Source organism: Quercus suber, unplaced genomic scaffold (genome assembly GCF_002906115.3).
Source record: "Quercus suber isolate HL8 unplaced genomic scaffold, Cork oak 2.0 scaffold_242, whole genome shotgun sequence".
NCBI classification, from domain to species: domain Eukaryota; kingdom Viridiplantae; phylum Streptophyta; class Magnoliopsida; order Fagales; family Fagaceae; genus Quercus; species Quercus suber.
Genome location: NW_027069699.1, coordinates 482,936 through 495,037, shown reverse-complemented (window position 1 = coordinate 495,037; position 12,102 = coordinate 482,936). Strand labels below are relative to the sequence as shown.

The following is a 12,102-nucleotide window of genomic DNA, read 5'->3' as shown; positions in this document are numbered from 1 at the left end:
CCTTCAGCCATACTGCTTTCAACCTTTGTCTCCAATGCACCTCTTCAAGTAACAGAAGGTTATTAATTTCCATTTTTAAGGCTGAAATTTTCTGCCTATGACGCCCATTAATTTGTGATTATCATGCTCTAGGGATTCTAGAGACACTAGTTTCTCCTTTATTTGGCTTTGCGTAGCCCCAAAAGCTTGTTGGCTCCACTTTCCTAATGCCTTCCAGCAAGTCTTGATCTACTTAGCACATACATCAGACTCCCCCAACTTGCCATTTGCTTCCATGTTTCCCCTATAATCTTTTCACATTCATGATGCCCCATATGCTTCTCTTCAAACCATTATACTCTCTTCACATTCGGTTTGCATATCTAGTTCTTGTGGTGCTTGATCAAAAGAGGAGTGTGGGATATGTATGACCTACTGTCGTTAAACCATGCCATTCATGATAAAGTAGTTAGGGCCCTGTCAAGTCTCTCTTGGATGTTCTCCACCCCTTCTCGGTTATTATTCCACTTAAATTCCACCCCTTTGAAACCTAGGACCACAACCTGACATCGGTTAATTACTTCTTGAAAATCTATCATCAGCTTCAATGGTCTCGCGTGTGTACCTTGCGAGAAAAGTTTTATATGCATAACCAAGGAGTAGAACCCATCCAGTTAAGACAATTTAGTGGGGCCTAAGATTCCTCTCTCTGTTGATGTTCGATGTGATAGAATTCTGTTAGCCTCCCTTTCTCTAATATTACTATTGAGTATTTAGTGCTATGAGTAGTATTGGATTTGAAATCTGGTTTCCTCCTTCCACAACAATGCAAAACCCCCACTCCTCCCAATACTTGGCACTGTAAACAGTCTTTCCATCCTACTTCCATCTAGTTTTGTCTCTATAGAGAGCAAAACTCTGGGATCATGCATCTTCACTAAGTTGTGATTAGATTAAATATAACTATCCATCCCTTGAATAACTTCAACGCACATTAGCATTGCCTCTTTTTTCTTTTTTCAAAATTTTGTAGGATGAATACTTTTTATTTGTTAAAGAAGGATGAATATTTTAACAGTTAGCAAAAATTATTATAACCAAATTGATGTCTTTTCTCTATTTAACTTTTTTGTCAATCAAATTTTCCCAAGTTGGAATCCTACATGATCTTGGACTTAGTTTTCATTGGTTGATTTCTTATGTGTAATTTTAATTTAGAAGAAGTGGTTTTGGTTGATTTCTTATGCATTTGATGATTGTGATTAGATAAGTCCATTTGTACTTTTGTAGACCCACTTTTGTCTGATAATTTGTGTTATTTCTTTTTTACTAGTTTGCAATAGGGAGGACCAAAGTTGGAGCAGTTATTGGTGTTGCTAGCAAAGACTGTCATTGGATTGATAGGATGCAAGCAAAACATTGTCATTGATTAAGAACTTATGCTTCTTCCTTTAATAATCTAACTGGTTCTGTTGGAATGTACTGTGATGTGATTTGTATTTTTCTTCTATTTGCTGTCAAATTCATTCTAATTGTGCAATCAGATGTAAGAAGATATGTGCAACAGAATGCACGCTCATCATTATTTTGGGTTTAAAATAGATACTCTTGTTGCTCTCTTAGTATTCACTACAATTTTCCAACTTCAGTGTTCTTGTAAAATCAAACGGAAAGAAAGAAAATTTGTGTCATTTTCATCAGAGAGGTTGCCTTCTCTCAGGCCAGCCATGTGTTTGTGTTATTTTTTTCCTCACTTCATCAATCATTTCATAGGTAGATTCAAGAGATTTTTCCTTTTGCTTCTTCTAGTTAATTTTTATATAGGTGGGGGCTTTGGGGGGTTTAAATTGTAAAAAAAGGTGATGAAATTAGCTGCAAAGTTTTCTTGTTGAATACAATAGACCTTGAATTTCGTTATGCTATTATATTTGAATACATATGTGAAGTAATGATGCAATTAAATCAATAGTTAAACTAATGCGACTTTGTTTTTATGAAAAAGAATAATTTATTAAAAAACAGGAGGAAGGGACCCAAATTTTTTGTTTGATTTATTTTTATGTTTGTTGTACTAAGAAAAATAAAGCCTAAGGTATTCTTGTTGGCAGTTTGGAATTAGATACTTTTCATTGTCTTATTTATCGGAAATCAATATCATGTTGTTCCATTAGGTGAATGGATGTGGCAGTTACATTGAAGCTGTAAGTTGCGAGCTGTTGCCTGAGCTTGGCAATGCATAAGTGTGGGCTTTGTCTCATAACAGCATGATAATGCAGAGTTCAAGCAAACAGTAAGGCACTATATGGCTTCTTTATTAATTGATGATTGATAGTATTAGGGACAGAAGTAGGCAAAGTTGTAATTGAAAAGATTACATGTGTAAATATAACATTAGGCTACAGATTGTTGAACTAATATACCATGTTCCACGCCATACCATTACAGCCCTTATTCTTAGTTCATTAACCCCATCATATCAGGACAACCAGTTTGGGTTTATCGCAGCTGGCCTCGCATGTTGGCTTGCTGGGAGTCTTTCAATAAACTCAGCCCTGCTTCCAGAATTTGCTGCAATGACATCTGCATTGGCAGATTTTTGTTAGGGCCAGAGAGCAAAATTCTAATAAAATATTAAGTATGTAGAATTTTTTTTGGTTCTTCGAAATTTTGATGGACAATACTTTTAACTGTTACCAAAAATTTATCATACCCAAATTGATGTATTTTCTCTGTTTAACTTTCTTTTCAATTAAATTTTCCAAAGTCTACATACTATCCTTAGTATCCTATATTACCTTGGACTAAACATTGGTTGGTTTCATATGTATGTCACTTTATTAAGAAGTGGTTCTAGCTGAGTCAATATGCATTTGAGTTTTTATGTTATCTAAACTTGATGTTTGTAATTAGATATAAGTCCATTTCTAGACCCACTTTTGTTTATTAACTTGTGTTATTTCTTTCTGCTACTTTGCAATAAGGAGGACTGAAGTTGTAGCAGTTATTGGTGTTGCTGGCAAAGGGCTGGACACAAAGAAAGCATTATCATTGATTATGAACAATATACTTCTTCCCTTGTAATCAAATCTATTGGGATGGACCATGATTAATTTAGTGTGATGTAGTTTGTATTTTTCTTCTGTTTGTTGTCAAATGCTTGCTAATTATGTAATCACCTGAAAGAGTTGTATAATATTATGATGTATCTTGGGATAGATATTTCCTACCCTTTACTGCATTGAAGTTATACATGGTTGTAATTAGAAGAATAAAGAGTATTTTAATGTAAAATTAAATTATTTTTTCAAAATCTCACTTGATCAAGATTTAAATTTTCTCTAGCAAAATTTAGTTTTGCTCAAGTGATTTAAAGCTCCACTCCAGCAAGGGACAAGCAAACTTTCTGGAATGACCTCGCTTGAGTGAGAGATAAGTGACACTTTTAGTCTGAAATTTTTTTTTTTTTTTTCTATTATTGAAGAATTTACTCGAGTAAGAGGGTTGTTCACCAAAAAAAAAAAAAAAAAAAAAAAGAAGAGGGATTACTAGAAAATTTTGTAGAAAAACAAGAGAGCCTTAGCAACATTTTAGAGTGTTTGTTTCAGCATAAGTGACCTTTCAAATGTGTGTTTTTTTTTATTATTATTACAACTCTTCATTACTTATAAATAAATAACCATATTTAGGGGGTCAAATTTTGCTCTCCATATAATGAAATTCACAAAATTCCCCATTTTTGTTATTTGTAGAATCTTCTTGTCTTGAGATGCTAGGATAAATGATACATAACACCAAGACATGCTAATATGCTATAAATATCTTGGTCTCCTAATAGAAGTTAAGGGAGTTATAAGGCTTTTGGCCCTATATATACTATATAATTGAAGATAAACTACTTATATTTTTCATAATTTCATGATAGTAAGTTAGTAACGACAACTTTGATAAGATGATTTTGCAGAAAATCATATTACAAAAATGAGAGAGAGAACACATTCAGCATCATCAAAACAACCATTTTCTTGTATCTCCATCTACTCATCAGAAGGCTCTTTGATGGTACATATGAGAGGTAGGATGCCCAATTTGTTCAAAATCGCTATTTCCAGTTCTTAGTCTTTTTTTAAAAAAAAAAATAATTATAAAGATGTTATAAAAATTAAAACATTTGAAAATATATCATACCCTCAAAAAACAAAACAAAAAAAACAAAAAAAAAAAAATGCCAAAGATGTTTCTCTTATCAAGGAATAAGTCTGGTGGCATAGATTTTCAAGTACTTTTGCATTCTACACTTGGATACCGATAGGTCCAAGCACAAAATATACCATAATCGCTTCTTCCATTGATGCAAGTGAGTTCATTCTTTTCAATTCTTTCATTTTTTGTTCTTTCTATTTGCATTTGTTGTATTAAATCACTAACACCCTTTTAACTGATATTTAACCAAACCTCAGACTAGTAACATTTATCTCACAGAAAAAATTAGTAAACAAAATTATGATATCTGTTCCAGAAAACTAAAAGAGAAGAATAGTGGCTATCAACTAGAACAACATTGAGGTGGGACTAACTAAAATTTCAATAACAGTGGACCCAAAAACAAACCTATACCATCCACTTTTCCCAATGGCAGGGGCCGCAGGGCCGAATAAATAAAGACCATTTCCTTAAAACATGGGACTTTTCATCAACGTCACTAGTGACCAAAATTAACTGCCAAGACTAAACCTTGGTGTCTTTTAGAATTAAGTCCTATCTATATCCCATAGCCTGAGTCTGAAGATTTTGGTTGTCTTCTAATAGACGGTCGTATTCAAGAAGTAGGTCCGCAGCTTGTTTTTGAAGGGCAGCAACATGGCTTTCAGCAGATTCAACTCTCTTATCTTTCTCTTCAGATTCTAGCTTCACCTTCTTCAAATTCTCTAATAGAGAAGCTATTTCTTCTTGCAGCCGCTTTATCTCCTTGGAAGCTTTCTCTTCTTTTTCTTTGAGTTCCGTCTTTTCCTTTTGAAGCCTTTCAACTTCCTCTTTTGAAGCTCCCATGCTACTCCTCAATCCAATAAGCTTTTGGAGATAGTGATGCATACGATCAATTATGAATCCAAGAAATAGGGTAAAACGTACGAATCAAATTCAGGCTTTCAGAAAACACTGGTCGGACCAATCTGAAAGGAAATTAAAGCATACATTACCGCAAGAGAAGCATTTCTTGCTAATGAAGAAAAATTTACAATCAGCTTATTGCTCACTGTATTTTGGTCAATAAGAACAGTGTGCTCCAAAACATGTGCTATGCTCTGATTGGTGATTGTACAAAACCAGAGAAGCTCAAATTGGCAAACAGTGCTCAAAACTAAGAACAGTTGCCTCTAACCACAACTTATGTCTTATGGATGTTAAGAAATTACATTAACAGATGTAATGAAACTGCATTATTCAATCGCTTAGCCAATGACGAAAGAAAACATCCAGCATTATTCAAACAAGATTTTAGTTACGTAAACCTCATAATTTTGAGGAATGCAATCATCCAAAAGTAAGCAGTAGACAGTAACTTCAATGAAACTAGTCATTTCCTAAAGCCAAATAATAGTTTGCATAAATCAGTAGCCACCAACAATCAATTTGAAATCTAGATGAGCATATGGTCATATAGGTAGCCACCTAATTTAAATCCTCACAAGTAGAAGGGGCTAGTCCCTTCCTGTATAGCTTTTATAATATTAGAATGTCAAACAAGACATCCCACCTAGCTCCTACTTTATATATTTTTGAGATCATTAAGATTGCATATGTAGGGTACCATCTTCACTATCAATTTATTTTTGCAGCAAATGACTATTGACTCCTTAGTCATATACATATATGCACACATATGCCTTATATAAAAACATGCAGATGAGCGAATAGCATCAAATTAACATTTAGCATTTACATTCTTGTAAATGTTTATTGGCCTTCCATATTGTGACGCAGAACCCTCACATCAAACAGATGGAAGTAAGATCAATAACTTTTCCTTTATGAGTTAATTATCAACCAAAAAAAAAAAAAGTATGAAATTTCTAGTGGAATCCCTTGAAGGAACATTTAATGAGTGAGGTCATGGGTTCAACATCCACTGCATAACCGTGTAACATGCTGATAAAAAATTTATGGTTGACACCTCCCAAACAACATGTGTGGCCATCTTGCTAAGATGTTAGAATAACAATGCATTAACATTTATTTTAGAGTGTCACAAAAAAGGCTCCTCATAATGGCTTATATAAATCTACTTAGCACATGCCTGGTAGGGGACCCACCACACAACACACTCTGATATAAATTATTCCATCCCAATTCAAACAATCTAGGATATCACAATCTCCCCCAACTTAAAATGATCTTTTTGTGTCACTAAACCTCTTTCTTCCTTTCTTATTTCCATTCACTTTCCTTAAATTTTCCAACATCAAAATACTTAGACAAAGAAATAAAACATCAATTGTCAATTAATTGTCTGGAGGAGAGGGTGGTCTCTTAATAAAGAAGAGCAAGTAATGGCGTGAGTTATAAGGCTCTTGGCCTTGGACATGCTATCATGCTATGTAACTGAAGATAAACTACTATTATGCTTGGGGATTTCATGAAAAAAATTGGTAAACTTTAATTAGATGATTTTGCAGAAAGAATGATGTTAGAGATACAAATTATTTTACAAAATTTTTTACAAACTGCTGATGTGGCAAGTGATTATTGGTAAATGAAAAAAGTGATATTAATGATATGTCTAGATAAAAACCAAGGTTGGTCACATCAATATTTTGTAAAAATGTTATAAAATAGTTTGTAACTGTAGCATTTCTTTTGCAAAAAGTCATATTAAAAAATGAGGGAGAACATTAAACATCATCAAAAAAACCATTTTCTTGTCTTGTATCTACATCTAGTCATCAAAAGGTTCTTCAACGGTACCTCTGGGGTATGGTGCCCAATATGTTCAAAATTGTTTACTTCAATTTTTAATCTTTGATTTTTATTTATGTTTATGAAGAGATTATGAAAATTAAAAAATTTGAAGAGATACTATTTTAAATTTAATCACATAGTAAATATCATACCTCCAAAAAAAAAAAAAAAAACCCAAAGATTTGTCCCTTGTCAAAGCATAGATTTTCAAGTATTTTTGCAATCTACACTTGGGGCTCAAAATCTACTGTAATCACTTCTTCCTTTGATGAAATTGAGTTCCTTGCTTTTCAATTGCTTATTTGCATTTATCTTTCATTTTTGTTCTTCCTATTGCATTTGTTGTGTTAAGTCACTAACACCCTTTTTAATGAAGGCATTACCAAACCCCAGACGAGTAATATCTAATCTCACAGAAAAAATTATCTCAAAAAAAAAAATAATAATAATTCTCACAGAAAAAATTAGTAAACAAAATTATAATATTTGTTCCAGAAAACTGAAAGAGAAGAAAAGTGGGTATCAACTAGAACAACATTGAGGTGGACTAACTAAAATTTCAATAGCAGTAGACCAAAAAAAAAAAACCCCATTCCATATCCACTTTTCTCAATGGCAGGGCCAAATAAATAAAAAAGACCATTTCCTTGCAAATTCTCATCAACTTTTCTTCTTGCACCCGCTTTATCTTGGAAGCTTTCCCTTCTTTTTCTTTTGAGTTGCATCTTTTCAATCTAAAAGTCTTTCAACTTCCTCTTTTGAAGTTCCCACGCTAGTCCTCAATCCAATTAGCTTTTGGAGATAATGGTCAATTATGAATCCAAGAAATAGGGTAAAATCTGCAAATCAAGTTCAGGCTTTCAGAAAACACATGCCAGACCAATCTGAAGGGAAATTAAACCAGACAATCTTGACGCTCCATATCACCACAAGAGAAGCATTTCTTGTTAGTTGATGATGGAAAATTTACAATCAACTTGTATGCTCACTGTATTTTGGTAAGTAACAGCACTGTGCTCCGAAATACACGTCACGTGGCGACATTGAAGCTGCCCGAAAAGTATTTGATGTATTGCCTCAAAGAGGCATAGATGCATGGAATGCCATAATAATAGCCTATTCACGTAAAAAGTACCCAGATGAAGTTGACTTTCATGGCGGCCCTCAAGGCATGTACAAGGTTGTTGGATTTGAAAACGGGGGAGGAAATTTGGTGTGGATAGCAATGGATTGTGGGTTTGAGCTTCATTCGTTAGTTGGGTCTTCAGTTTTGAATTTGTTTGCAAAGGCGAGTAAGTTGGATGATGTGGCTAGTGTTAGAAAAATCATGAAAAAAGACGGATGAAGAAAGTGCTAGGGTCTAGTGTAGTGGAAGTGAAAGGGAAATTCCATGCTTTTCTTCTGGAAGATAAGAGTCATTATCAATATGAAAACATGATGCAACTTTTGGATAAGTTGGATTATGAAAAGAGAGCTATTGGATATGTCTTAAATTAAGACTGAATTTGTGTTGCATTCCATTGATGAGGAAGTCAAAGAAAAAATGTTATGTAATCACAGTGAGAGGTTTGCTATTGCTTTTGGTCTCTTAAACACAGGGCCTGGAACCAGATTACTGATCATAAAGAACCTTAGGGTGTGTGGGAATTGCCATGAAGCAACTAAGTTCATTACGAAAATTTTTAATAGAGAGATTGTTGTGAGGGATGTGAAGCAATTTCATCACTTCAAGAAAGGGATCTGCTCATGTGGTGACTACGGGTGAAGCTGATGTGCGTAGATTTCCTTTCTCTTTGCTGGATTTTTCACAGCTGAGGTGTTGAAATATCAGGGTTGGTTCTAACATCTCTGTAGGAAAGCAAGTTGCTAATATTATAATGGGGTAATGGAAGAATTTGGTCGTCGATATACATTCCCCACTTTATCAATTTCGCCTTTATACTATACTATACTATATTCTTCAGCCAAGTTCAAAGAGATTTTGTAGAAAATGATACACTTTCTTTATTGCTCACAGTGGATGCAGATTGTTGAAAGGATTTATCTCTGATTGGAATGCCAAAGAAAAAGACTCGTGGGATTTTTTTTAATCCAAATGTCTTCTTGCGTGCTTAGCATCAACAAGACTGATTTTCCTCTAACAGCACCGGTAATTAATCCTTTGAACTCTTAATTTTTTTTTTTCTCTTGCTTTCTAGTGTCAAAGGCAATACAATTTTTTTCATCTCATAATACTGTTGCTTTTACTTCTTCCATATGAAAATTCAAAAGTTTTGAGGATATTATTTGGTTTGACATTTAGAACAAGGATTCTCTAACAAAAGCAAAACTGGGAGTATAGAAACAACTTAGAGAATTTCATATGTTTATTATTTTTGGATACAATTCACATTTTCTGGTATTTAGTTGAGAATATAGACCATTACAGAAATGATCTGAAGAGCAGCCCTTTTCCAAATGTATTTGATAATTCATTTCAGTACATCACTTGTAGCTACACACACACGTGTATATATATATATATATATATAATTGTAGTGGCTAATAGAGGTTCTTATTTAGATTAGATTCAGTGTATTTTCCTCCTTGTTTTGGGGAATTATGCCAGTGTTCTGAGCTTATGCAAAGGGTACAATTCCCTTTTCTTCTTGTAGTCATGGACTAAAAGATAAGTGGGGAATGGCATATGCTCTAGTGGCTTCTAGACATGCTCATTTAAATGCTGGGTAACATCAAGAAGTTCTTGTGGAACTATTGCTTGATGGTTGATTGTGCATACCTATTTTGGAAAATGTTTTTGTACTGAATTCACAGCCAATAAGGATTCAGCATTTGTAAGGGGTCCACCTCCTCCCTTAGCTTACAAAGGGGAGAGGAATTGACCCCCATAAAGAGCACAATTCACCACTATGAGATACTGTTCATTTTTCGCCCTTTTCCAATATCAGTAATACTAGTGGTTATTATTATTATTATTATTAGTTATTAATTTCCTGACGCTCATTAATTTGTGATTATCATGCTCTAGGGATTCTAATGACATTAGTTTCTCCTATATTTGGCTGTGTAGCCTCAAAAGTTATGTAAAAATTATGCTTGAAATTATGTAACCAAAAAAAAAAAAAAATTCTTGAAAACATATCTAAAATTAAATATTTAGGTGATGTCAAGGAGTTTTGGAGTAATTTTCTAATTATTTATGTGCTCATGGGGTTTATTATTGTTATTAGTTAGGAAATTCTGATTTTGGGTTTGGGAATTTTATATAGTAGAATTATTTTTGGGTTAGGCTGTTGGTATATTTTTGTTGTGGGCTTAGCATTATTTGGGTTAAATTTCAATCTGGGCTTTATTGTGATAGGTTTGGGTTGCTGACTCATGTCTATTCGGGCTTGGTTGTTTGGGTTGAAAGGTAAATGGAACTGGACCAATCTTTTCTGATCTAGAACATTCTCTCCATTCTCTCTCTCTCTCCCGCTTGCTCTGTCGCTTTCCCTCTCTCAATCTCGCCCTCTCTCTCTTGAGTGATCTTCTCTGTCTCACGTTCTCTATCTATCACAGGCAGAACTTAGGCGTGGGCGGAATGGCTTCGTTGGTCGACGATATACGACGATCTACGGCGGAATGGCTTTGCAATTGAAGCTAGAGTTGATAATGTGTGGTCGCATTTCAGTCAGTTTGGCCATGTTTTGGACGTGTATCTTTCTAAGGTAAAAGTAGCTGACTTGTATCTAGTATAATTGAGAATGGTCAGAATAGTTAGCCAATGAAAATATTACCACATCTTTTTTTTTCTTGACAACTTCATTCTAAATGCTTAAACCATGGCCATGCAGCATGTAATTAGATGTGTTGTTAAACCAGCTTGGGTTTGTTCAAGGTTTTAAGTGGGTTTGCTTGCAGATTAATGCTTTTACCACCTTATCTATATACCAAATTCAATATTGTGCTACACTAGTAATAGCCAAATCAAGATGTTGAGATATGACTGCAAGACGGAAAGTGAAAATATGATGAAAAACTTAGTGGCAATCACATAGCTCTTCATCTCTCTCAACGCGGTGGTTTCAGCTCCTCTGATTACGTACGAATCAGTTCTCTCTCTCCGCAATTACTTTGCTTCTCTTATTTGGTTGCTAAGAAAACCTTTCTATTTTTTTCTCGGCAACCAAATAGAGTTATGGCTATCCTTGCCATCAAATTGATTTTGCTTTGCTTTAGATTCAATAAATTACTCTTTTTTATCTAGTTCTCAAAACTTAGGGTTTCCTTCTGTCTTTCACTCTCCCTTCAAATTTGTTAACTATTAAAGTGTTTAACAAATGTTCATACTCTGTTTGTTTATGTGTTTATATTTGGTGTATTGTTTACAATTGAGATAATAGAGGCATAGAATTGAATAGGTCAAAGGCATACTTGAATTCATTGCATTGACTGGCAAATTTTGGTACAATGCTTTGGTATCAAATTTTCAATTCCTTGTTGAAGCATCTCTCTAACCTTTTTTTTTTTTTCTTTTTTTTTTTTTTAATTTAAAGCAAATTAAGATTTACAATCAATTATGTCTTTTTCTCTTGAAAACTTCATTACAACAAATAAAATCACTTTTTTGTTTATAGAGTTTTGGCACTGGTGCTTGCCATTTTTTTTGTGAATTAGCTTAATATAGCAAAAGATGGGCTAGCAGGGCCCATTAAGTGGTACAGTAAATAACTAAAGATTTGAAGGGATGGGATTATGGGGTTCATTTGGATAGCACTTATTGTTGCTGAAAGTTGATAAAAATTGATTGTTGCTGAAAACATTATAGCAAAATAATTTTTAAATGTATAAATAGTATTATGGGACCCACTTTTAATATTAAATATTGCGTGAACAGTGCATGAACAGTGATTTTTTCTCTCAAAAGTCAACAAAACCGGCAAAAAAAAACTTGCGTTTTCAGACCTGTGTTTCCTCTCCAGCAGTGCGCGTGGGTCCCCCAGTGCAAAACGTGAAACACTGAATTAAGTAACTAACCGTGCTATCCAAACCGGGTCATGATTCTTTTTTTTTTTATCACCTTTTGGAAACCATGGAAGAAGATTGGAGTTTGAATTGCGGTTTGCATCATTGATGGTTTTTTTTTTTTTTTTTTTTTTGTTTTTTTTTTTTTTTTTTTTAAGGGGG

At 33.9% G+C, this 12,102-nt stretch overlaps 1 protein-coding gene and 1 long non-coding RNA gene across 3 annotated transcripts; one reads left to right on the top strand and one right to left on the bottom strand.

The window, feature by feature from the left end:
* Positions 1-4,420: 4,420 nt before the first annotated feature.
* LOC112012551 (uncharacterized) lies at positions 4,421-5,096 on the bottom strand. Its single transcript, XM_024044925.2, has one exon. The coding sequence runs from the start codon at positions 5,065-5,067 to the stop codon at positions 4,735-4,737; it is 333 nt and encodes a 110-aa protein (XP_023900693.1). The 5' UTR covers positions 5,068-5,096; the 3' UTR covers positions 4,421-4,734.
* A 2,294-nt stretch (positions 5,097-7,390) lies between these two features.
* LOC136070552 (uncharacterized) lies at positions 7,391-10,728 on the top strand. Of its 2 annotated transcripts, none has more exons than XR_010631786.1 (4): positions 7,391-8,765; positions 8,951-9,082; positions 10,295-10,345; positions 10,495-10,728. It is a non-coding gene; the product is annotated as an uncharacterized LOC136070552 (long non-coding RNA). The 2 variants fall into 2 exon arrangements; XR_010631785.1 differs by having other exon boundaries at positions 7,392-8,815.
* Positions 10,729-12,102: the final 1,374 nt, after the last annotated feature.

Coding starts and splice junctions, on each gene's coding strand:
- LOC112012551 (XM_024044925.2), bottom strand. CDS start 5,067: ATGCATCACTATCTCCAAAAGCTTATTGGATTGAGGAGTAGCATGGGA.